The following is a 26,261-nucleotide window of genomic DNA, read 5'->3' on the forward strand; positions in this document are numbered from 1 at the left end:
TAAAAGACGACTAAAAGGGGAGGGAGCGGGGAGCTGGAAATCCTCCCCTCTCATTATCTTTTAATTTTCCAAAAGAAGGAACAAAGAAGGGGGCCAGGTGAGGATATTCCCTCAAAGGCCCAGTCCTCTGTTCTTAACGCTACCTCGCTAATGCAGGAAATGGTGAATAGTATGAAAGAAAGAAAAGATGAAATGTGGATAATTCTTTGCACTTTTGCTGCATAACCATTGCCTGCGTATGTTTAACTTAGAATAAGAGGAAACATACCCAAGTCACGGAGGCAAATTGTCTGGCAAATCATTACTCTTAGTTGAGCAGCAATTCAAATGTGTGTGAGGACACAGTGAGTGTGTCACTAATGGGTACCAGCATGTTGGCATCCTAGAATGAGATGGTACTATAATAATAAATGTGTCTTACACTTCAGATAAGATAATGTCCCTAAAACCATGCAGCTATATGGCTTATTGTATTAGTTGGAGTACTTTGAAGGCATTATTGTAATTCATTGTACCCTGAAAGCTTTCATCGTCTTTGCTAATTACTTTCCCATGCATAATGGGAATTTAGAAACTAATCCATCTTATCCTCTGGTTCTCTGGTTTAAGAAACCAACATTAGCTTAGATTTTTCAGTTTAGTGAAACTGAGTTTTGGTGATGGCTTAGATGATTACAGGTAGTACTTTCCAACTAGACTTTACTATTACATTGATTTAGAATATCCAATAAAGGTTAGAGGTTGCATTGATGCCAGATAGTTTTGAAGAAATTTAGGGATAAAACTTGAAAATTTGTGAAAAAAGTAATTATGATTTTATTAAGAAAAGAATAAGAAATCATAGTTTAGAAGCATTAGAATTAGACTACATAACTGTATCAAGAGATCCTGTCTAGGTCTGAATTGAAGGAAGTAAGGTAAGGTGAAAGATAGAAGCAAGTGAGGAAGGTTGGTATATGAATTAATAAGAATAGTGCAGATGACACATTGAAGCTATTAGCATAAAGAGAAGGAAGTTGGTTGGAAACAAAACATACTTTTATCTGTGGTTTCAAGCAGGGAAAGGATTGTTTCCTATATCTGCTCTCAACATCCACAATATATTTTAAGAGAAAAACAGAACTAATTCATTTGCATACAGTTTTATTCATTAATGTGGTTTACATACAGTATGATACTTATTATCTCCTAAGCCTGGTTTATTCATGGAAAAATAATGTTAGAGAGAAAATATAACAGTAATACAGCTTATTCAGGTAGGTAGGAGTTGGGAGGCAGTCAATGACCAGGGAGGTATATTACTAGTACTACCAGCCTGAATATCAGGAGGGTTAGTGATGGCTGTATAGTGAGCCAGCACTTCAATGTTTGTCAGGCTGCACTTTGACCCAGATAACTTTTCTCTGCCTCACCCAAACATGGACTACTGGCATTCTGTCCACAAACATTCAATTTCTCCTTGTCACAGATAACACTTAACATGTAAATCACACAGTTCATTCTATGTAACTCTAGATTTTCCTGTGGTAAGCACCTTGTGCTAGCCTTGCCTTTTGGCAAAATGGTAGGAGCAATAGATAAAAGTAGTTGGTTGGAGCATTAGGTAGAAACATCAGGTAGACATAGCTAGTAGAAACATTAGGCCGGAACATTAGTTAGAAGTAGTGGGTTAGAACATTAGGCAGGAACTTTAAGATAGACACATTAGGAAGTTGTAGTCAATAGGAACATTAGGTAGAAGCCTCTGCAAACACTATGCTAAGAGTTGCCCTTTGACAGTAGCCTTTTAAGGGTGAGGCACTAGATGCAAAGAAGCCGCACTAGAGTTCACTAGTTATGGAGACTGTTGCCGTGGCCACCCCCTTAAAGGAGTTTCAGGAGGGAACAGGCATCAGAGATATAGATAGATAGATAGACAGGGTACAGTTTATTATACAAAGTCTACATTTAACTTTCTATAAATCATTGTAATATTTCATATTTAAAAAAAGTTTGGCTAAAAAGAAGTTTGTAGTATCACTTTTTGTACTAAACGTATCTTAAGCAACCTTGTTATAAAAGAAAAACTTACTGGGTGGAGATGGTAAGTACAAAGGAACTGACAAGTTTTTGACAGTATTCAGATCATGGAAGAGGCCAAAACCAATGTCCTGGATGGTGGATGCACAAACTTGTTCTATGTCAGTTAACTGCTTCTGGGTGATAATCGTCCTCCAATTTTGTTTCATAAGATATGAATTCCTCTTAATACTGTATGGTGACCCGGAGGTATTACTTGTGATAGAAGTCTTGAGGAAGCTTCAGAGATATAAAAGTAGAATGAAATCTCATACTGTGTGTAATTAGAGAGGTACTGCACATTATTTAGTTTTGATACAAAAGTGATCAAAATGTATTGCAGAAGATGAACCATTATGCAGTTGATATATACTGAAATCAGAGCAGTATTGAAATTTATCCTCACAAGAATAATATTGTCAATGCCTCGTAGTGTAAGGAATCATTATTAATGAAACCATAGGAATAGTGAAAGAAAATTTGTGAGATCTGTGGCTTTTGGTGCATACATGGTTCCTATTGCCACAGCACCAATGCCCTACAACCCTACATCAGGGAGAGTACCTTGACTTGCAGTCAAGGCATATAGCCAAATACCCAACTTGGCCTGACCCTCAGTATTTTGGCAATCATGGACAATTTCTTTAAAAGGAAAAAGTAATACCAAATATAAACATTCTTCATTAAGATGGTGTGGAATGGTTGCATTATCATGACAGAACACTAAGTCTCACCTGATAGTGGATGATGGAAGGTCAGTATAACCCAGGTAAGAGAAGATGATGCGGGCCATACCCCAGGGATCACCGCACAGGTCCTCATACCTTACAGTCAGGTACCTGACAACAGACAGACATTATGGGGAAGTATAACTGTTACTTGTACAGTGATGATGAAACTGTTTTACCTCATTGACACTGCTGATGGCCTGTGTGGTTCACTAACTAACAAGGTCAATTATTCAATTAATTGTTTAATTTCCTCATTAACCATATTACTCTCAGTGATAACTTCCTGTCTGCCATGATGTCTTCTATCTCTTTTGCAGGTATCACTTTGGCAACTACTTTCTTGACCTGTATACATTTGATCTACATGCTAAGGCCTGGGCCTGCACATGAAGATGACTACTGCTTCCCATAGTTTCTTTGTGGAAATCAGCCACTTGAGAAATTATCATTCTGATAACTCCACATATTTCTTCCTTGTATAACAAAGCTGTGAAATTCTCTTCTGTCTATTGTCTTTCCATCTTAAAGAATCACAACTACAAACACTCATGGAGCTCAAGTTAACCTCTCTTTACATTCAATCTCCTCTGTTTATTTGTCATCATCATTCCACTCCCAGTTCCATGGGGTGGGTCCGGTACACACAGCATCAGCAGGGTCATTCATCCTGCCTTTTCATTTTCAGATTCTCCCATGTCTGATGTGTCAGAATGACAAATAAAAGCACTTCATACTTCATCACTGTACCTACAAAGCTGACTCCTTTGAAACCAAGATCTTCATTCATACTACTTTCATACACAAAATGCTATTTTATTCCATCCTCAATCGGTCCTCTAACTTCGCTTGAAATGCCTTTAACCCTAATCAAAGTTCTCACTTTATTTATCCAGACCTTTGAACCAATTACTGTAATAAAGTATATTTTCTTGACCAGTAAATCATCTGCCATATATCTTACATTACCATGCTATCTCAAAGGACTTTCATCCATGTGCCTTTCTGATGATTTATTCATACTTCATAACCTCATATGTTCATACTATACATTCTGCCAATACCAACAGTTTTACGTGTTATGAATCTCTATTCTGTGTGTGTGTGTGTGTGTGTAGAATTTCGCCAAGCTTAAGTGTGACATGGTCTCTCGTCAGTGACAGCCCGTTCCTGAATGTGCCAGTGGTAGGGTGTGTGTGTGTGTTCTTGAGGTGCCATTATTGGCACACGTTGCTTGTGTGTCCTTGGGATGCTATTACTAGAATAGGTCAAGTGTGTGTTTTGGGGGTCCCATTACTGGCATGTCAGGTGTATTTCTTCGGGGTGTCATTAGTGGCACAGGTTTAGTGTATGTCTTCCGGGTGACAGTACTGGAATAGGTTGGCTCGTGACTGAGCACATAGGCTCTTTTAAATGGATGATGTGTGTTGTGTTTGATATGCCTTAAATCAATCGGTTGCATTCCTTTACTCTATTTTGTGGGTATGACTTCCTGCAAGGAATAAACTAGATAGAACCTCAGCTTAACACACTACATAAGTACAAAAACTCAAACGAGAAAGTTTGTCGCAAGAATTTCCCATGACCGGGGAAGTGAATTATTTCATTTCCTGTAAATGTTAATGCCGAACACCACAGAAAATGAGGTGATGTCTCAGTTTACGTAAACAAAGAGAGCAGTTTCGAATCCATTTTACGAGTTAATGACTGATTACCGAGGAACATAATACACGTTTCGAACTTGTAACTTGACCATCGTTGTTGCCTTACTGTTCGCTAACTGCGTAACAGATGCATTTCATATTTCTAAGCCATGATCACTTATCCCTTGTCTGTATCGTCATGATAACAAACGGTAATGCTATGTTCATTTTACCCACATCTATATCTTCACGATACACAAATGACTGCACTTCAGTAGCTGTCCTGTTGATTTCTATTGACTGAAGCAGAGGTCAGTGATTCTGCCCTTTCTGTGCTTCGCCTTTACGACGAGCGAGATGCACCGATACAAAAATAATAAAGGTTGCTGGTGTCCATGAGCAGTTCCCTCGATTCCTATTCTGTTAAATTAAGCCCAAGATCGGTTATAATGTTTGCTGACGTTTGTCGTATCATGGTCTGACTTATTGTGTATGCATGGGCTTATGAGATTCTGTATATGTCTGTGTGTCTATAATCAAAAGATTATGAAATATACCGACCTCTTTGTGACAGCCATGTATGTTTCGAGAGCAAATTCTAAATTTTCTGTGTAGGATTTGATATTAGAACCTATGCCTATATGGAAACGAGGCATTTAATGAATCAAGGATTCTACAAAATTACTGGTGCGTGAGTTTTTTATGATGATGCGGTGTTAATTAGGGTGCTAGAGTTATCAATACTTATCATTAGGGGCCCAACTGTTGACTGACGGGTGGAGTATGACTCACAGAAGAAAATTCATACCTTTCTGGATAGAGTTTGTTGAGGTTTCTCCCGCTTTGCAAGTCTTGGCTGATCCTGGAGCAGCTCTTTTCAGGCGTGATGTCCCACTTCTCTTTCCAGGCCGAGATGAGCGACGCCCGGGGATCTCGCACCAAGTGAATCATTTTCACATTACTAGCAGGGTCTTCTAGCAGCGGCAGGAGCCAGGCTACCTGCATTCTAATCGTCTTCACCACACGGATCGGCTTGTTTCTGCAGGCACTATTCAGCAAATTGGATATGAAGCATTTTCTTTTGCAAGTCTTTATGTACTGGTTCCTTATCGTGAACCTAGATTTTCTCTTTAAAGCTTCAAGAATGAGGCCGTCTATATTACAAGTGAACAGTGCGCGTAATCCTTGCACAGCATTCTCTTCCGTCAATATCTTGCGTTTCTCAAGGTTATGCAGTGGCTCGAAGAAGTAGAACGATCCCGGCTGGGAACTAAGTAAGCTGCCAAGAAAGCTGGAGCCACTTCGTCCTATCGAACTCAGGAGAAGAACATTGGACGGAGGAGCTTTTCTGCTGATATTACCTTGATCCGGAAGGCTGATTCTCTCCTTCAGGATCTCAAGAGTTTCTTCTATACTTTGGTTCATCGATGTCGGGGAGGTAGTTCGAGGTGGTAATTGGCCCTGGCGGTTGCGGAGAGTGATGTAATCTGAAAGAATAGGGTTTTGAAAAAAAATTATATTTTATAGTTTTGGCACTCAAAATAGCAATTTACTACAATAATTTCCATCAGTGAAGAGTATGATCTTGACGTGTTTTGGAGGGGCAAGATAGATGACCATTTTAGAATCTATGTATCTTATAAGTCCCTTACTGTCATTGACAACCTTCACTTAGCAGTTATGTGTGATGAGATTTAGCTAAAGATGTTAGGCGGCAATGTAATAAAGCAGACTAGTTATGCATCATAAAGAAAATATAAAGGTAAATGTTACACTAGATAGTCATAATTGCTAGTATTATCATCAGTTTAGGTAAAGTTTTTGCAAGAATAACTTGTCAAACCAGATATAGTTGAACCCAGTTTGATAATCTCATGTATGTAAATTTAGTGTTAAGTATGAATCTAACTTATGAAGGGAAATTCTATCCTAAATGTTAATGTAGGAGTGATTAATGTGTGTTATGAATCTAACTTATGAAGGGAAATTCCATCCTAAATGTTAATGTATGAGTGATTAATGTAAACCCTCTAACAATCCTTACAGACACCTGTCATGTTTTCCTGAGCGGTTAATGTTTGCTTCACACTCACCAACAGAGGCTGTTTCAACGTCAGGTTTCTCCGTTTCGTTTTCTGTCTCCGGATTACGTTTCTCGCGCCCGTCATCTCCCTCTTCCTTATAAGTCTCCTTCTTGAAGTTTTCCTCTTCCTCGTAATCGATTATTTCACCCCTTTCTTGATATTTACCATAATTTTCTACCATACTCTCATTTGGGACAGACATCACGATATCAAATTTCACTTCTCTAACCTCCTGCCCGTCACGGCCATTTGGATCTTGTTCACTGTTTTCATTTTCATTTCCCATCACCAGTTCGAATCTTTCCTTTTGTCTTCCAGAGTCACGGCTTTCCACCGTGTCCTTATAATATTGATGATCCTGCTCTCGTCTTTCTGAAAGTTTATTACCTACATGAGACGACTCTTTATTTTCATTCATTCCGTTTGATTCATACTGTTTGATCTGAAGACGCTCGTTTCGGTGCTGCGGTCCCGCTTCGAAATCAACAGTATCACCTTCAGGTTCGAACTCCTGAACGTCGATCAATCTCACCACCTTTCTGCTCAGGATCTGAGTGTTCTTCTCGCTCCACACGTTCCTGTCCCTCTCTGTGTACATCTCGGCTTCCCTCTGGCTCCAGGAGTTGATGGTGGTGAAGTTGATGGACTGGAAAAAATTGACGGCAAAGAGAAGAGGCAGCAGCAGCAGTAACGTCATCAAACGTTTCTTACGCAATACCATCTTCCACACCCACGTCATCATCCTTGAGGCAAATAAGGTTAACTTTGATTGCTGCCAATTTTTACTCGTTTTCTATATTCCCAGGTATTTTGCGTAATCAAAATGAACTTTTATCGGAAGGATTGTTTATACATATTTTTCACTCATATGATATATTCCGAAACTTCTACGAGTATCAGTACATGGCAGGGTTCATTCCGCAATAACCACACAACCTGAAGTATAAAATATGTATGGGTAATAGTTTACATCTCATTGCAACTGAAATATCAGTCAAACGATTTTTTCTTCGAGTTGAATTTTCATCACGACCTCCTTCGGCGGAAGTATCCAAAGAACAGAATTCATATCCTTTAGTTTTTTATTGTTCTAACCACAGTAAGTAGACTTAACCATCCAAAGCAAAGGAGGTATGTTACGTTAGGTTAGATTAGATGTGCATAAGTCTAACTTAGGTTAAGTTACGGTAGATTTTTCTTAAGCTAGGTAAGGTTAAGTGTACATTACGTTAGGTTAGGTATGGGTGTGTGTTGTTAAGCGTTACCGCTCAGTCAAACTTACCCTGTTTTTTCCCTTATCTCATTATCATCTTAGTTTTTACACAATCTCTCTCTCTTTCTGCCCATCAGCCGACAGATAAATAACTATGATTAGAGCGCCACGTAACCTGGAGAAATTATAATGACGTGAACATTTTAGAGAGGAGAGGATAAAAAAAAAAAATGGAAGTAACTCCTCACTGCGAGCTAACCCCTGCCGGCGAATACACTTGGTCTTGCCATATTGTCATCACTAACCAGCAAAGGAAAGAACAATAAATTGAAATGCATGTGTCATATATTAGAGCGTGTTTAAACAACTGGTGTTTAAGAATATTAGAATACTGGTTTAGTCGGGATTTTAATGGATGGATAGTTGTTGCCTTGAAAAGATATTGCGGCATTTAGCAATTTGTTCCATTGTTCTATACTGTTAAAAAAAAGATTCCATCGTCCACGCATATATTCCCGTGTATCTCCTTCACTTGAGCTTTATAATATTTGCTTTCATATTATCACTAATGGGAGGAAATTATTGTGACTTGTATTGCTGAAAGATTCAAAATTATTAGGTTTTCATGGAGTTTGTTTCCTAGGAAAAAGTAATTATATATATATATATATATATATATATATATATATATATATATATATATATATATTTATATATATACATATATATATGTCTCTGAGTCTTTCTTTCATTATAAGGTTTATATGTGAACGACAGAATTTGCTTTGTTGCTCTTCTTTGTATTCTTTCTGGATAATCTTTGATTAAGTTTAGTGACGACGACTATGGTCAAATTTACGAAGGCATTCTACTGTGAATTGTCTTTCGTTACAAGATTTATATTTCTATGTATGAATCCTAACATTGTTTGCCATATATATATATATATATATATATGTTAGAGAGACTGTTTATAAATGATTATAATTTCAAGTTATTGTTTTTACTTCTAAGAACGGCTAACCGTACGTTTAAGATATATTGACTATTCCTAGCATCAAAGTACATTACTTTTCATTTGTCTGCGATGAAGTTTAGCGGCTATGAGATTATCTCAGTCCTCGTTGAGTCGTTTAAGAGCCATTCTATGTTTGGGCCTGATTTTCTTACTTCGTGTCATCGTCAAATAAGATGATGTTATCGGTAAAGCCCGTCTCCAACTATGTAATGTTGATAATGAAAAGTAAGGCGGTCCTAGAAGTGATCCCTGTAGTAACCCACTTGCGTTGAGCTGGTCTTTTACATTATCCGTTTCATTCTATTCGTTGCTTCGCCTCTGTAAACAGCACGTACTCTAGATTTCCAATGCTGTGTGGTTTAAATAGACCTATCGTCTATGCAGCCCTCTATCGAGAGGTTGTTGAAGGTCTAGGTATATGAGAGTACTAACTAGGCTATCCTTGAGTCCCAGATATCATAAATATAACGAAATAACTCTTGAGACCCAGATATCATAAATATAACGAAAAAAACTCTTAAGAGATTCGTTACACATGATCTTTTCTCTCAGAACCCATGTTGATTTTAGCGATATTCATGCTGGAGGTGGAAATGTGATTGTGGAGGTAGTTTTGGTGGTGGTTCTGGAGACTGGGGATGGTGATTAGGGTGGTTGGGAGTGGAGTCGTTCATGGCTGTGATTATGGTGGCAGTCGAGTCTGCCAGTGGATGGGAAGTGCCCTTCAGACTAGTCGTTAATCACGATCCACACCTGCTAAGGTTTTACGAAACTCGCAGGTGAAATCAGCAGTTGTGATTAAACGACTGATGGTGGCAGAATGGTACACGTGTGTGTGCGTGTGTGTGTGTGTGTATACGAATACAGGGCACATGAACGCGCACTTTCTTCATAGAACATATGATACCCTCCAACACCTAGGATTCGAACCCAGGAGCTTATGTGTTGTAGGCAGGAACACTATGGCTAGACTGTGATCATAGGCTTTCGATAGCGTTCCCTCCTACTACGCATAAGGTCCCTGGTTCGAATCCTGGCTGTTAGAGGATATTATATGATGTTTATGTGTGTGTGTGTGTGTGTGTGTGTGTGTGTGTGTGTGTATGTCAGTCTGGAGTCTTCTCAGGTTTGCAGTTAAAGCCTATGTTAACAAATTATATATCTATATCTAAATCTGACAAACAAGGAGTAAGAACGTAAGTTAGCGAGGAGACTAGTGTGTGTGTCTAATCAAAGCTGGCCCACCACTGCCTCTCCCACTTCCCAGTGCCAGCCCCTTGCCAGCGACGGAGAAGGGGTTTGAAATTTGCTGACATTGATTACAGAAGCTGATTACTTATGTATGTGTATGTTGTGGGGTGGGGGTGGTTGGTGTGTGATTACCTATTTACCTTGTTACGTTTATGAGGCTCAGTTCTTTTACGTTTGGTTAAACCACTTATCGATAACTCTCACAACATTTCTAACAATTGTACACATGACTGGTTCCATCGAATCACTATTGTTACTATTGATGATAGTCCCTCCATCTTCCCGTGTTCGATTCTCGTTTACCGTGTTAATCGGCTTGCCTTCGAGTAGTAACACGGTATTGATCAAATTGATCATTATCCATTGTGTCAGGTCGATTAAGAGAATCTCGAAGGCTATAATCATATGTGTCTCCCTAGTTACTCCTCTCTTCCCAGCTGCGTTGCTCTGCCAGTAACTCATGCGGTCTTTGGTGGCCTCCTTTGAATCTCCTCCAGTTGTTCTATGTCCATACGTCTCTCAGGACAAGGTGACTGAAGAGGTGATACATACCGTAATATAAGTTTGTTATATGCACGGAATAGAATGAATAGGAGCGATGGGATATACTGGGGTCGACATTTTTTTTTTTCCTAACTTGGTGTTTTAGTGAGAGGTTGAGTACTGTATCATTCTTCAGAGTCCTGTCATGAGCAATATTGCTTACATTCATTTGTAGTTAGGCTTTCTTTCACGGTGCCCCATCTTCACCACTTTGCGGCCAACTGGGCCGAACTTCATCATCCATATCTCTATCCGAAGTTGGACTGTAATTTGCTCCTGTTCGTTGGTTCTTGCAGTCCTGGACACTCCCATCTTATTTTCCTCTCGTCATTACCCGCAAACATCCCAAGGTATAATTTAGGTTCCTCTTGCAAATCATCTACATACAAGCTGTAATACTGACCTCGAGACTGAATACCAGAAGTTAGTAGTCCAATCCATTTAGAAAAGGCATCTCTGACATGGATTCTTTGTTCCCTGCCACTATGGTGATTTTTCGAGGCGTCAAAGGAATCCTTCTGTTACTGCTTAGATATTTTTGCTGTCTTTCTACACGGGAGCTCAGGAACGCACGATCCACTCACTCATCCAACCTTTCTAATGTCTATTCTGCTATAGAAGTCTATAAGAATCTTCGTGCATTTTTTGTCCTCCTCGAATCCTTGCTCTTTTGTTCTTCTTCATCGATTTTCTTTCTGATTTTATTGGAAAACCTTCCTGTCAGTCTTGGGATATGCAGAGCAGGATACCAGGATGCCATTAGAGTCACGTAATTTATGTGGACTTGGATCTTAGTATGTCTCAGCCATTGATAATGATGCTCTCCATGATCTTTATTCCATATCAGTAACACAAGCTTTGAATGCAGTCTGGAATTAAGCATATATATATATATATATATATATATATATATATATATATATATATATATATATATATATATATATATATCCTTCTCTGATTTCTTGACTCTTAGCTTCTGTTTGTATATTTTAAAATTCGTTCTATGTGTGTGTGTGTGTGTGTGTGTGTGTGTGTGTGTGTGTGTGTTACCGAATCTAATTATTAAGTTGATATAATGGTAAAATTACGATAGTCATTATGTATAACGATTATCTTTACCAGTAAATTATACGAACTTCTTCAGAACTGATATCTATATATCGCTTTACAAAGTTGAGTGTGAATTTAAGCGATCAGCTGGGAAATATAAACAAATAGTCAGCTGATTGAACAGCTGGAAAACCTAAACAAAGAGTAGTCAGCTGATTGACCAGCTGGGAAATATAAATAAACAATAGTCAGCTGATTGACCGGCTGGGAAACATTAAACAATAGTCAGCTGATTGACCAGCAGTGGAACGTAAACAAATACTTGTCAGCTGATAGATCAGCTGGAAATAATAAACAATCTTTTGGCTGTATTTAACTTAGGCTTTTAAGCCTAGTTGCTCGACCTTACCACTCTTCTTCATTCCACTTCCACAATTCTGTCTCTCCAGGAGACGAGTCTCCTCAGAACACAAAAAACAACTTGCGTGAAGTTGGTCTGTTTCTCATGGAGACAAGACGCCGCACTGATGTAAACACAAAGCTGTTGTGGTGGTGTCAGGTGGTGCAACTATAGGGGCGAGAAGTGTTGTGCATGATACCACAGGGTGGGATGTAAAATGTAGGGACAGGGGGGGGGGGATATTGAATCATTTGAATAAACACTAGCACTGTGATCGCATAGCGAATCAACACTAGCATTGTGGTCCCATAGAAAATTAACTCTGGCATTGTGATAGCGTAGTCAGTATCTCGGCTTTACGGACGCAAACACACACACTCTTCCCTCCCGCTACAGCATACCTTCCCCCACATCATCTCATTCCGTATCAACACGTCACCCTCAACTCACTGGGAATCCCAGCCTCACCCTCCCCACCGCTGTAACTGCTAGAGCCAACCTCGTCAATCTATATCGATCCTCGGGCGCAGTATTATACATTGCGTGTCGTCGAGAGTGTAGAATGCAGACACCATTTTCGTGTTCATTGTTTTGTTATACGTTACACACATTGATCGGCCGGAGCCAAATGGAACAAATAGTCGTATTATCAAAAACATGAACTGCTTAATACATCTAGCTGCAGTTCTAACAGTTTAAGGGCTCGTACTTTTGTTAATGCATTGTTTTTAGATTTTCATATCCTTTGTTGTTGACGTTAGTTTAACCTACATTTTCATGACCTGAGGCTTTGTTAGCATTGAAATACGAGTCATACATGCTGTGTTTAATAGCATTCCCAGGAATTCTTGATGATCACTGCTTAAATCATGAATTTTGAAGGATAGATTGTCGTGTCTGAGGCTCATTATATTATCTTAACTGTATTTTACGACTTCAGGCGATGAGAAGGTTGAGCCGTGTGTGTCGTGTGACCTTCAGGACGTGGTTATGGGTACGTTGCGAAGGGAAGCGACTATTTCTTTTTATGTTCCCTCTAAGGCTTAGTCCTCCGTTCTTAACGCTAACTCGCTGACGCGGGAAACGGCAGTCAAGTATAAAAGTATAATATAAGAAATATATATATATATATATATATATATATATATATATATATATATATATATATATATATATATATATATATATATATATATATATATATATATATATTCCTATGAGTCCACGGGGAAAATGAAACACGTGGACTCATAGGAATATCTTGATCACGCGCAAAATTGTGATCCTTTCCAATATATATATATATATATATATATATATATATATATATATATATATATATATATATATATAACACGGGAGGCCATAAACTTATCATACATGGTTAAGGAACGTGTTTATGGGGTACGTGGAGAAGGGACGTGAGGGCTGGGGTGCCATTAGTGACGGCACCGGAGAACATTGATATGAAAAATTAACTTGACCAACCCAGAGCAGTGTAGGCAAAATCCAGTCTTATCACTGCAACCTACTTTATCCTTCAGTGTTATCACTGCAACCCACTGTATCCCCCAACCAACTACAGTTAGTCTGAGCTGCTTTTTCTGCGTGCGAATAGCTATTCCCATTTTGACATGTTAACAAGGCTATAGCTGACCTATATAGATACAGATAGTGTATCGAGGTTGTTTTTACCCGAAAAGATAGATTTGCAGCTAAAGTTAGGCAACAGCCCGATTCCCCTCTGCAATAACGTGGGGTTTCTTGGATTAAACTTTGACCTGAGATTAGATTGGAAAAAGCCTAAGAGATTATTCGAGAGTAAATTGCAAGGAAAGGTTTTATATTCTTAAGCATCTATAGGATTCATTTTGGGGAGCTGACAGATCTTTATTAATGTTGTACAAGGCTCTTATTAAAAGTAAACTAGACTATGGCTCTCAGGTGTATGCTTCGGCGAGCGACTGTACCCTGAGGAAGTTGGATGTGTAGCTGAATGAATGCCTGTGAATGTGTGTATACCAGAGCTCCACGACTGGAAGGTGTGGCAAATGTACCTCCTCTCCGGCTGTGTCGTGAAGAATCAACATGAAAGTGTGGTATTCTCATGACCAGAAGAAACGCAACTGCCTGTCGCCTGGCACAACAACATGAACAGTTCATCAATAGATGCGTCAAAGCCCTGGCCCTCAGAATACACTTCCTTGACGAAGATTCTGGTCTGAAAGTGCAAGAAGTGGACACGCTGGTGTGAGAACTAACTAACTTCCTTCGGAGGAGTTCAGAATAAAAGTCAAGACCTAATGACTCCCATTAAGGAAAAGGAAAGCGCCAGAGTGCGAGGTACACCAGCGATTTTGTAAGGTCATTAGAGATTCATAGATCATTTATCATAAGTCCAATTCTACACAGATGGCTCCAAGACCGGTGAATGTGTGGATGCAAATGTGAGGTCGAACGAATGTTCTCTTGTGTACAGGCTACCATACTATACATCTGTTTTCTGTGAGGATATATTTTTCATTGATGAAATCGTAAATTATATAATTAATTCAATTTATACTAAATCTGTGATTTCTTTCCGATTCGTTATCAGTTCATAAAGTTATAGACTCTGGTTACTCTGAGTCGAATGAAATTCAAGGCAATATCATTGATAAATCAAACTCGTGTGATAAAGATATAATCTTGATTTGGGTGGCTGGTGGGTCATGGCAACATTTACTGCAATGAACGGACAGACCGGTTGGCTAAGTCGACCTCAGAACTCGAGGAGGTCGCTCTGATCCCTCGGGAGCTGGGGTCCTGCCTTTCCTTGGGAAAGAAATCTAAATTTCTTCTATGGCAGAGTCAGTGGATCACCCCGACCCATACATAAGATAAAACAAGCCACAAGTAGCGGACTGGACGACCTCATACAGAGGGAACAGAAGGGAGGAAGTCGTGCTAACCCATCTACGTCTCGACTCCACATACAACACTCACCTACAACCTTACATCGCATATAGCACTCATCTACAACCTTACATCACATACATCACCTACCTACAACCCTACATAGATGTCCAACATGTCTTAGAAGTCTAACAAGAGACCGCCTACTGATCCAGTGCTATAGATATAACGAACAAGGGCAACGTTAAGTGCATTAAGAAAAAGAAAATAAACTTCACCATATATAATGTCTTGGTGATAACAATCAATGTAATTAGCAAATTATCCTTCTCAAGGAAACGGAAGTAATCAAGATGATATAAGGTGGTTCGACTCTGTGCCGGGGCTGACTTCAAAGTGTGACTGCTTCTGTTCTGGGCTGATTGTGTGGTGGGTAGAGCTATTTGCTCGTTTGCTGCTAGCTTGGAGCAAATGTGGCTTTGCTTGGAGCTGGTTCCGTTATAGTGTCCAGATGACAGTGCTAATATTTCGCAATTCATATATGTGTTTCATGCTAGGTGAAGGACTATCTCTAATCTATCCTATCTTATCGCACTCCTTCTGGCAGATGCACCAGTGGATGTTGTGTCGACTAGGTGGTGTTTTTTTGCCACGTCGATACACTACCCGCTCATCAACTTTATATTCCAGGATCTAATTTTGTCTCTGATTTTGTCATTTATATGTATCTATTATTTTTTTTTCCCCTTTAGGTTTAGATAGTGCTTATAGGATCATTATATAGGGACTTTATGCAGGCGAAAATCAAACAGCATTGCAGGCCTAATGACCTTCCTCATAAGTCGCTGGTCTATAACCTAACAAATAAAGCATCATCATTGCGTTTCTATCAACTTGAGCAAACCCCCCCAAAAATGGCCCCATCACCTCTGTGATATACCTGAGTTCAAAGAACACCTCTGTGTGCAGGAATCAGCTGTCGTACGTATGATGGTGGTTGGTTTCACGGTAGGAAGGTAGAGAGGTTGATAAACATGCTCTGGGTACTGGTGTACTGTACGACACAACAGGTTAGCGTCCCATCACTAGCGCCGGTTCTCAACGCCACTAGGCTACCTTCTGTGTACCGCACGATGTAGGGAACACTGGGAATACAAGTGTCCTCACGTTTTCCTTGGTTTGCTCAGAAGCTTGTAAACCCCAGGCGCTTGTGAAGCTGTGCTTCTCCAGGAACACTGAGCAATCATGAACGCTCTGGAAACACCTTCTTGGCTGGTTATTTTGCGCCTTAGATCTACACCATCTGTGAGGGTTATTTGAGGCTGCCAACGCCCATTTATGAATGCCAGTCGATCAGAAATACTGAGCATCTTCAAATATTTTAGGAAATTCTAAGACTGTGATTATACACGATCTTGCTCTACATGTACACACCTTCCTGGCGAAGTCTGGTTGGCTGGTCATTTCGTCTTTAGGCCTTTTGTCTGCGGTGGGTCATGAAGGCCACCAATCGAGAAATCCTGAACATTTTATGCTAGTTTTTATAGTATAGTTATCGTACCACACACGCTCTCACCGTATATATATATATATATATATATATATATATATATATTGGAAAGGATCACAATTTTGCACGTGATCAAGATATTCCTATGAGTCCACGGGAAAATGAAACACGAAAAGTTCCCAAGTGCACTTTCGTGTAATAATCACATCATCAGGGGAGACACAAGAGAGAAATATAACAGTCAGTTGATAGACAATCACATGTTTACCAAATGGCGTCCTAGCTTCGTCTCTTCGATGTATATCAACTGACTTATATTTCTCTCTTGTGTCTCCCCTGATGATGTGATTATTACACGAAAGTGCACTTAGGAACTTTCCGTGTTTCATTTTCCCCGTGGACTCATAGGAATATATATATATATATATATATATATATATATATATATATATATATATATATATATATATATTATGTGTGTGTGTGTGTGTGTGTGTGTCCTTGGTTGAAGAACGTTGGTTTGTTGTTCGGGCTTTCCTTAAGCATATAATTGGCCGGCAACTCCAAATTACACCCACAACCCCCCCCCCCCCCCCCACAAAAAAAAAAAGATTAAAATCGTTCAAACCTTCTTCAGATGTAAAGGATGATTCCAACACCATATACACTCTTAATACAAATGTGTCACTTAAGGTGAATAATAAGGGCAGGTCTCCCATGTCTTGACCTCTGGAAGGGGGTGCCGTTCCTTAACCGTTATGTTTTAGGTTTAAGACGCTTGTAGGATCATTTTCTGTAGGTTGTAACATTTATAGTTTCATGTGGTATCAAAGAAAAAAAAAAAAGGATTGGTACCGTCTGATTGTTCGTAAATGAAAAGGAACATTTGTTTTCAATGCTATTTGTACTGAGAAATGTAGCCAACTGTTCATTATGTACGAGAAACACAATTAAATTAAATAATTTGTCATACGTTTAATATCATGTATGGTGTACCTTCCATTGTTATCTATTTAAGCGCTTTTTTCACAGTGTTTTTCTATTCGAAAATTGTCTTGGCTGCTGTTATTTCCATTAAATAACATATAAAAGCAATGTTCACAGCACATCGTCGTAATGTTATATCGCTTTAACATCGTCGACACGACAACTACAAACTGGTAAAGTTATCTGTACCAAAATTATATTTGCATGATGTGTGTCACTATGACATTACAGTGGGGCTTGTACACGCGCGCTGCAGTGTGTGGGGATGTTGTCCGGACCCGTGCGCTTGGAACACTAAATGTAAGGCGTCACTCTCGCCTGTCTAGTACATGCAGCCCCTCGTTGATAATTACGGTTGTCAGTAAAGTTTTCCTTCTGCGATTTATTAGTCATCTTAACAACTTGAAGTTGATCCTCGTTAAGAATATAAGTCGAAACTTTATTAATGTTAAGTGATGGCAAGTGTTACCCTCGTGTGTGAGGTGTTGCTAATGCAGGTGTTGCTCTGTGTGTGGTGGAGTTATTGCAGGGGCAGATGTCGCCGTGTGTTGGGGGTGGGGTGGTGGGGGAAATGGGACGTGTGGCCCGAGTGTGGCGGGGTGTGTGTGTGTGTTGCTGGGGCAGGTGCTGCCGCATAGGGAATATTGGTGGAGCAGATGTTTAATTGTAGGTGGATGGGTGACAGGTGTTCACGCCAAGCCACGCTCTTTCGCCTCTTAATGACCACTTCCCTCGAATAAGTTTTGACATGAACTCAAATATGCCTAAATATCGACAGAGTGATGTTCGTATATGAATATTGATACACATCACATTTTTGTACCAGAAAGTGTGCTGGCAAGGTGGAAAATCATGCCCCAACGAAGTCCTGCAAGTTGAAAAGGTAAAATGATGAAAGGGCAAGAGAAGCTGCATGGCTGTGTGTAGACCCGATTCTTACAAGTGGGAAGAAGACCATATAGACGGGAAAGAGAATACGGAGATAAGAACTCCACAGCTCCTATGAGAGACGTGAGGTAACATAACGACCAGTCGTCGTGTGGCTGGTCTCCACTCATAAACAAAGGGAAGCAGCAGCAGCAGCAGTAGCCAGTCATATGCCGGACACACTCAAGTCACTCAAAAGGGAAGGGGCTGAAATGATTGCTGTAGAGAAGGGAAAGAAGGAAACCATCATAACGGTATACAGAAAGGGTGGATGAAGGGAGGTGATTTTGGGAAAAGTTTACAAAAATGGTTCGAATCCTAGCTGTTGGAGGGCATTATGTGTTGCATGAAAGTGCGCGTTCATATGCACTATATACATATATTCTAATACAGATTTGCCATTTCCCACATTAGCGAGGTAGCGTTAAGAACAGATGACTGAAACTTAAAGGGAATAGCCTCACTTGGTCCCCCTCTCTGTTCCTTTTTTTTTTTTTTTGGAAAAGTAAAACAATGGGAGGGGAAGATTTCCAGCCATCCGCTTCCTCTCCTTTTAGTTACCTTCTACTACACGCAAGGAATATGTGGGAGGTTTTCTTTCTCCCCTATCCCCAGGGATGATATTCGTATATATATATATATATATATATATATATATATATATATATATATATATATATATATATATATATATATATATTCCCTGCGTGTCGTAGGCGATTGAAAGGGGTGGGAGTGAGTGGGTGGAAATCATTCCCTCTTTCATTATATTTAATAGAAAAAAAAAGGAACAAAGCAAAGAGCCAGGTGAGGATTTTTCCCTCAAAGGCTCTGTTATCTGTTCCTATTGCTTCCTCGCTCATGCGGGGGATGGCGAGCATGTAAAATATATCCTGGCTATTGGAGGTTTGTATGTTCTATGAAGGTGCGCGTTTATATGCACTTTATTCGTGTGTATATATATATATATATATATATATATATATATATATATATATATATATATATATATATATATATATAATTCACGCAAATATGAATAAAAATATATGCAAGAAGTACAAGCATGAGAAAAATTAATATGATATGCAAGATGCTCTACCGCTTCACTTAAAAATGTATATATCAAAACGAGATGAAAACTTTTACAAGATGTAGAGCCCCATTTCCACTAAGTTACTGATTTCGTTGAGATAAGAACTTTTATCGCTTTATCGGTAATCTACGAATTTATGTAGGTGAAATATGAGTGAAGAGAATTCAGGTAAGTTGTTTCACGTAATTAACACTAAATTATGAAGAAAATGGTATATCTTTTGCTAAAATTTGGTTACCAAGTCAAAATGATAAGTCTCTTCTTGTATACTTCTTTTCAAGAGGTCATAGGTATCCAACTGGCTGGCATTCTTTGCAGAACTCATAACAGATCAATTCTTTTCATTTTATTGTCACGATTTTCGACATTGGTGCTATATAGTATGGAGGAAAGTCCGTCACTCAGGGATTGGTCAATTGATACTAAGACTGCTTATCTTTCGTATAATCTGATGTATCTTACTACCTGCTTGGGTTACATTGTTAAGCCAGATCTTGGGCTCCGGAGGCTCCTGGTTTGAGTCAGGTGATTGATTTGTTTAACAAGCAAGTCTTGAAATATGTTTGGTGGTTGTGCTGCCTTCATAGGGGGCAGAACTTTCTGGTTAGATTACGGTGTGATAAAGGTCTATGGTTGGGCATTAGGTAAAGTTATTGTTTTTACTGTAAAGTATCATGATTTTGTCATCTTACATATCGCATGAAAGGTATGTGGTATCGTAGCAGCAACTGGTCTATTGCAACAAATTTAATGACTTGGGACTGCATACAACATTGTCCAGGTTGCGAGACTGACCTGAGAATGAACTAGGCTTTCTGACATTAGCAGTTGGACATTAGCCAACTGCCGCTTATCTTGTATCGTTTTCGACCTACTTTTTGAAAGAAAGTTTGCTGCATTCACGGAAATTCTTCCATATTTGTTGGTGAGGAAATAAACACTGCAATAACTTATTTTTGGATAGATTGGTATCGATTTGGTCGAGCTGATTTTGTTCAGGTATACGTAAAGAAAATCTAACGAATGTTATTTTGATGGAAAGACAGAAAACCAGAATAGTCATTTTCGGTAACGTATGGCCGAACTGTAATGAATTTACCAACATCTCTTCAATAACTTTCAGAATCTATCTCGACCATTTCCAAACCGACATAGCACGGTCAAAACATTCCCAAATCAAAGCCATCTTGGGTAACAGAAAAGATAAGAGAGAGACATCAGGTTGAAATTAACTAGGCTCCGTAAGTGCTTGTTGGTTCTTAGTTGTGGGAAGGTTATAGAAAAAGGTTAGTTTAAAAAGAATTTCACAACTTTCATGTTCGAGGAAAGGAGATATCAATTTTGGCGAGAAAGATGCATAGGTATTAAAGTAAGTGATGCACGAAACATGAATTTTATGCAGTTTGATTAGATAAGGAAAAAGGTTTATGTCTCATATGTTATCAAACTACTTACAGGTTAACTGTGTGGCATTTTTCCTCTGCGAGATGTTTCCAATCACATTTATCATAAACTTGTGGGCACTTCGGAACATCGGTTTATATCGAGGCTAAAATGTTTTTTCATTGGAAAACAGCCAAGTAAAATTCATCATTTTGATTATGAAAGTTAAACAACCTAGCTCACTTCTTTTGTGTATGGTCAGTTATTTTGTTTTCGTAACTTTAACTTTTGTAGTCTTATTCACCTCACTACTGGCCTTCATACCAGCCAGTTCGCTGGTTAGAATCACAGTTTATTGACATTATATTTTTTTCACATGCTCTGATATCTAGTATTTGTTAGGTAAGTTGTGTTAGGTGAAGTCATGGGGCCTGAGGGTTAGTTTAGGTTAGACCGACTGACATGGTGTTTAGGTGACAGATAGGCTAGGCTCGTGTGTCTTTCGGGTATCGTAACTTACATGACTTACGATACCATTAACTGGTTGATTCTTATTAGACCTAAATGAGGATTAAGTTCATCACTGGCCATAGAGTCCTCTTTATTCTCTTCCCATTATTATACCTTCAACCATCACTTTGATACTCTAATCTTCCTTACATTTCCTTCCATTATAATCTTCCTCATATTTGTTCTTTTCTCTTGCACGCACCGATTCCAATATTTTTCCTCCACTTTCTCGGTTGGCTATGAGATATGGATGAATTTTACCAATACGGACTCCAATGGATACAGCCTGGCTGACCCAGGGTTATGTGGCGCCTTCGTTCATGCGTCTTTTTAACTATTACACATGAATCGTACGGGCACAATACGTCTGTCTAGATATACAATAGAGGTAAATGCTCGGAAACCATTATATTCTATCTACTGCATTTATAGTTTATGTTCTTGTATGCCTTTTTCTTTTTGCACGATAAACTTTTCCACTGTTATATCTAATCATAAGTTCGATTTCCATTACATTGCAAAAGACTAAAAGGTTGTTTGTGTTTAAAAATGTCAAGATGTACGCAACAAACTGTTTGAAAATAAGACCAAATGTCTGCGGCAAACTTAGGGTATATGTTCGATACACCTAGTCCATGTGTAATGTCGCTTGCTGCAAACCTAGGAGATATGTACGATACACCTAGTGTACTGCGACAACATTGCTGTGCCACCGGAACCCCAGCTTTCCCTCCCCTACTTCTCTACACAGCCTAGGATATTTGCCTTCTCATACTTTGTCACTTTTCTTCTTGATCTGTTGAGGTAAATTGTTCTACTCTATTTCATGTATTTTCATGTTTGTCATCGTCTTTCCTTCATCTTCCTTTGTGACCCATTTTCTGATTTTGCTTGCTTCACCTCTTTTCTTGTATCTCGTGTTATCGGTGTTTGCCTTTATCGCAGTTCTCCAAACCTCTCCCTCTTAAGTCTACGTTCCTTTTTATCCCAAGTTCTCTGAATTCTCGTACCTTCCCAAACGCAAGTTTCTTTTTAACTGGGTAAATGTCTTGAGACACTAGCGTTCTCCAACACTAGCTCCATCATCCATCGTTTTCACTTTATCGTCTCACTACATAACGCCTCCTTCTCTTCCAGCGTCGTCCTCGGCTGAGAAGTTGACACCAGCCGAAGAGAAGGCCTCTGCCAAAAAGTTATCAGCTGCAAACTTGGCCTCAGACACCGTGTTGTCCATAAACAAAGATGTCCAGGCCAGATATCTGCCCATGGTGGAAGAGTTCATCACTCGTGAAGAGCTACCCGTGGTTGATGCGTGGTCCTTGCTTGAGCATGAAGGCCGAGGCAGAGACTTGTACTTGGCCAAGAGCATGTTGTCGACGTATGCATCATCGTCTTCATCCGAGGAATGTTCACCAGCCGAGGACTGGAATACACGGGTGCCCTCGTCAGTACGTTGGTCTTCAGTAGATCAGCTGATGCCGGTCGGAAAGATTAGCGAGGGTACGTTGGGCAGCCCCATCCTGCTGACCACCAACTGCTACAGTGTCTTACTCGGGGATCCAGACGTCACGTTAGTAACTTACAGGCAGACCATCACGGATGCGAATGAGGAACTAAGACTCCCATACAGTATCAGGATGTGAGTCACTTCGGTTTTTATTATCTGTTTTGTCGTATCTTGAAAAGTAAATCCGTAAATAGAGAAACTGTAGAAGCTGGTTTCTGAGTATGTGTAAGTGTACGAAAGAAGAAAGTTGAGTGTAAATATAAATAAAAGTAAGGTTAATAGGTCTAGCAAATAAGAGGGATAGGTTAGTTGGAGCGTAAGTTTGAATAAAGAGGAGTTAGGAGTGTTTCTGATACCCGGGAGTAGACATGGGAGCTGATGGGACTATGTAAGCTAAAGTAAACCTGAGGGTGGTTGAGTGGGTTACGGTCCAGTGTGTATTGAAGAAGGTATGGAAAGAGAAGTCACTGTGAGAGCAAAGATGTATGACGGGTATAGTAGTCCCGACGGTGTTTTACGGATGTCAGGCGTGAGATAATAAAGTAGAAAGGATGGATGTGCTTGAAGTGTTGGAGAACAAATTGTAGCGTGAGGAGGGTAGATAGAATAAGAAATGAGAGGCTAGAATATAGGTGTGGTAGTAAGGGATATGTATGATGAAGCTGAAATGGTTTGGAAATATTAAGAGGATAAGTGAGGAACGGATGAGTAAGAGGTAATACATGTCAGAAATAGAGCAAACAAGGAAATGGGGGAGCAAGGAGGAGGTGAAGGATGGAGTGGAAAAACGCTTCGAAATATCGGGACCCGAACATGTAGGAGGGTGTAAAGCTTGCTTGGAATAGAACGCAGTGGAGCGATGTGGTATACAGGAATCGATGTGGTGTACAGAGAACAATGTGTTGGAAGTGGACTGAACCTGGGCCGATGAAGCAGTCGAAAACAACCATGGAAAGGTCTGTGAGGCCTGGTTGTTAATTGACGGCTATGGTTATAGTGCATTATACGTCAAAGGCGGAGAGTGGATGCGAGCGAATGAGGCCGTTTCTTCGTCTGTTCCTGGCACTAACTCTCATATTCACATTAAAAACTACTGTTCTCTGTCCTCATATAGTCGCAGTGCGTATGATAAAGCATCATTCATTCCACAGAAAAATCACAGAGCGCCTGCAGAAGTACCATCCCCAAGTGTTGGGCAAGCTCCCGATCGTCTGTGGCTCGGAGCATGTTGCATACACCGTCGGCATTATTCCCGAAATGCAGGACATGAAGTTCAAGGTTAGTGTGAATCTTCAGAAAATTGGTGTAGTACTAGGTTATCTGGTTATCTACCTGTGGTCAGAGGGCAGAGCGAAGTGCTCCTATGATGAGGTCAGTTGGCTTAAGGGCAAAATCTATTGACTCCTTAATGCCTTCGGTGTAAGGGTCAAACCTTATCATAAACACTTTAATCCCTCAATAATAATGGACCTAACAACACAGTTAGATATGTTAATGGTAGCTAGAATGTGAGGTTTGATTCAAAATGTTTTAAGCAGTTAATGTCAAAGTCGATTATTCATTTCATCTCGTTGAACACAACGGTATTGTCCCTGGATTAGATGGCATAACCCTCTGGCCCGACCTTTATAAAGTTCATCATTCGAGGTTAGGCTATCATCACGCTTGAAGGGTCTGCTGCTTTTACTAGGTTAAGGTGATATTAATTCAAGGGTTTTAGTCATTTCTGATAGGTTATGGTAATCCAAGGATCGTAATGTCACATTTTTACTAGGTTTAGGATATATTAATTCAAGGGTTGTAATCATTTTTGATAGGTTATGGTAATCCAAGGATCGTAATGTCACGTTCACTGGGTTATGGTATGGCGTGATGCGCACTGTAGCTCCGCTCCCGGTCTGCTCACGGTTCGCTCTACTCCGGTCACGCGCAAGCAACGGTTATCTAAAAGATATTTTGAGTGTAGCGGAAGTGGACCGTGACCGGAGCCAAAGCGACACTGTTCAATTATCCAGCGGTCTCTCTCCGGTCGTCAGTGAGGTGGAAGGCTGTCTCTCCTTCCTTCATTACGAGCCCCAAGAAACTAGCCATGTGGGATTATGAAAGACTTTGCTCTTATCATCATCAGTCAAATGAGGATGGGGTGTGTGAAATTTCCCCTTAATTTCCCTTTCCTACGTCTCTTCTTCCTCTGTCTCTAGGGCTATGGCGATCATAGCCAACTCAGACGAGAAAAATCCATCTTCTCCCACTGCCAGATGCACTGACGCTAGACAGCCTGCGACAGGAGTGGACTGGGATGACCGCTGCTTGAGCGTGAGCGTCCCGTGAGCGTCCCATGAGCGGAGCGGGAGCGTCCCGTGAGCGGAGCGAGAGCGTCCCGTGAGCGGAGCGGGAACTTCCCGTGAGTGGAGCGGGATCGAAGTTATACAGTGTGCATCAGGCCTGTGTTGTCCATACGATGCGTGTTTATGATACTCAGTTGATGCCGTATATTGATCATTGAGTTATAGGAATTCATTCATGCATGCGGTCCACCATTTATGCCCGTTGTTTAGCTCTTAATTAGTTATTACTTGAAAAACAAAACTAAAAAAAATCACTCGCCTAAATCAGTATACTAATATCTTATAATTTCGTTAAAAGGACACTAATTGGAAACATTTAAGTGGGGATTTCTTGTACTCTTACCTAGTAAATACTTTAAAATTCACCCATGAATATAGTGCTTAGCAAACCCCATAAATTTTAGAATAAGCCCATGAATAAGATTGCTACCTCATGAGTACTTATGATAGATAACCCCATGAGCATAGTGGGTAACTCCTTGGTACCATGAATATACCCATGATTATGGAATTACGGTGACTTTACGAGTGTCACACTTGCATTATACAGAGGAACCAGCAAACAAAGATTGCTTTGATATCTTACGAGACAGGTAACAAAATGTCGATCGATGTCATAGAGCCAGGCTCCTAACACTGACTTCTCACTCGCAGGCGAAATACCGTGACAAAAGAGGAAGGATATCCTACGATGTGCGGATGGAGCGGAAGAGCCAGGCTCGAGTTAAGGACTTGTACGAGGCCTGCTGCAGATCACCTTCCTTGCTTCCTCCTCCCGACCTCATCATGGTATGGCATACCTTAAGCTGCCGCCGCATAGATGGCAGCACGGTTTTTGTTTACATATGTTAGATACGTTTTCTATTTAATGGAATATCTTCGTCCGTTACTTATATTTACAAATTCCCTGCAGATATCATCGAATCCTTTAAAGAAAGTTGACGGAAACTTCTGTATGTTTCAAGTTGTTAAGCAAGGTTAATGCTTGTTAAGTTAAACTATTAATACCCTTGAATGACAACATCAGTACTGATAAACCAGAGTTTATTTTTTTTTCCTTTAATATTGTGCCTTGTAGTCCACTCTTTCCTTCACTGCCTTTTGAAG

The 26,261-nt window shown here is 39.9% G+C and overlaps 2 protein-coding genes across 5 annotated transcripts in view; one reads left to right on the forward strand and one right to left on the reverse strand.

Moving 5' to 3' along the window:
- Positions 1 to 1,126: 1,126 nt before the first annotated feature.
- On the reverse strand, positions 1,127 to 17,678 carry LOC139758160 (carbohydrate sulfotransferase 5-like). Of its 3 annotated transcripts, none has more exons than XM_071679322.1 (5): positions 17,613 to 17,678; positions 6,523 to 7,449; positions 5,238 to 5,916; positions 2,793 to 2,897; positions 1,127 to 2,298 (listed from the first exon to the last, which is right to left on the reverse strand). In XM_071679322.1, the coding sequence occupies exons 2-5, from the start codon at positions 7,253 to 7,255 to the stop codon at positions 2,040 to 2,042; spliced, it is 1,776 nt and encodes a 591-aa protein (XP_071535423.1). In that variant the 5' UTR covers positions 7,256 to 7,449; positions 17,613 to 17,678; the 3' UTR covers positions 1,127 to 2,039. The 3 variants fall into 3 exon arrangements, with proteins under 3 accessions (XP_071535423.1, XP_071535424.1, XP_071535422.1); XM_071679323.1 differs by having other exon boundaries at positions 6,523 to 7,256; positions 17,573 to 17,668; XM_071679321.1 differs by having other exon boundaries at positions 17,573 to 17,668.
- Positions 7,116 to 26,261, forward strand: part of LOC139758158 (protein argonaute-1-like) — a 36,775-nt gene continuing 17,629 nt past the window's right edge. The window contains exons 1-4 of one of the 2 annotated variants that reach the window (XM_071679317.1): positions 7,116 to 7,271; positions 22,437 to 22,938; positions 23,958 to 24,084; positions 25,809 to 25,943. In XM_071679317.1, coding sequence (XP_071535418.1) covers positions 22,565 to 22,938; positions 23,958 to 24,084; positions 25,809 to 25,943 — 636 coding nt within the window. In that variant the 5' untranslated portion in view covers positions 7,116 to 7,271; positions 22,437 to 22,564. Of the gene's footprint in view, positions 7,272 to 19,459; positions 19,575 to 22,436; positions 22,939 to 23,957; positions 24,085 to 25,808; positions 25,944 to 26,261 lie in introns of those variants that run through there. The other variant, XM_071679316.1, reaches the window with a different exon arrangement.

The sequence above is a fragment of the Panulirus ornatus genome, chromosome 29 (assembly GCF_036320965.1).
Source record: "Panulirus ornatus isolate Po-2019 chromosome 29, ASM3632096v1, whole genome shotgun sequence".
In the NCBI taxonomy this organism is placed as follows: Eukaryota; Metazoa; Arthropoda; class Malacostraca; order Decapoda; family Palinuridae; genus Panulirus; species Panulirus ornatus.

Coding starts and splice junctions, on each gene's coding strand:
- LOC139758160 (XM_071679322.1), bottom strand. CDS start 7,255: ATGATGACGTGGGTGTGGAAGATGGTATTGCGTAAGAAACGTTTGATG. Junction 5,917..6,522: donor CGTTGAAACAGCCTCTGTTG/GTGAGTGTGAAG, acceptor CTATTCTTTCAG/ATTACATCACTCTCCGCAAC. Junction 2,299..2,792: donor CTTCCATCATCCACTATCAG/GTGAGACTTAGT, acceptor ATATCTCTGAAG/CTTCCTCAAGACTTCTATCA.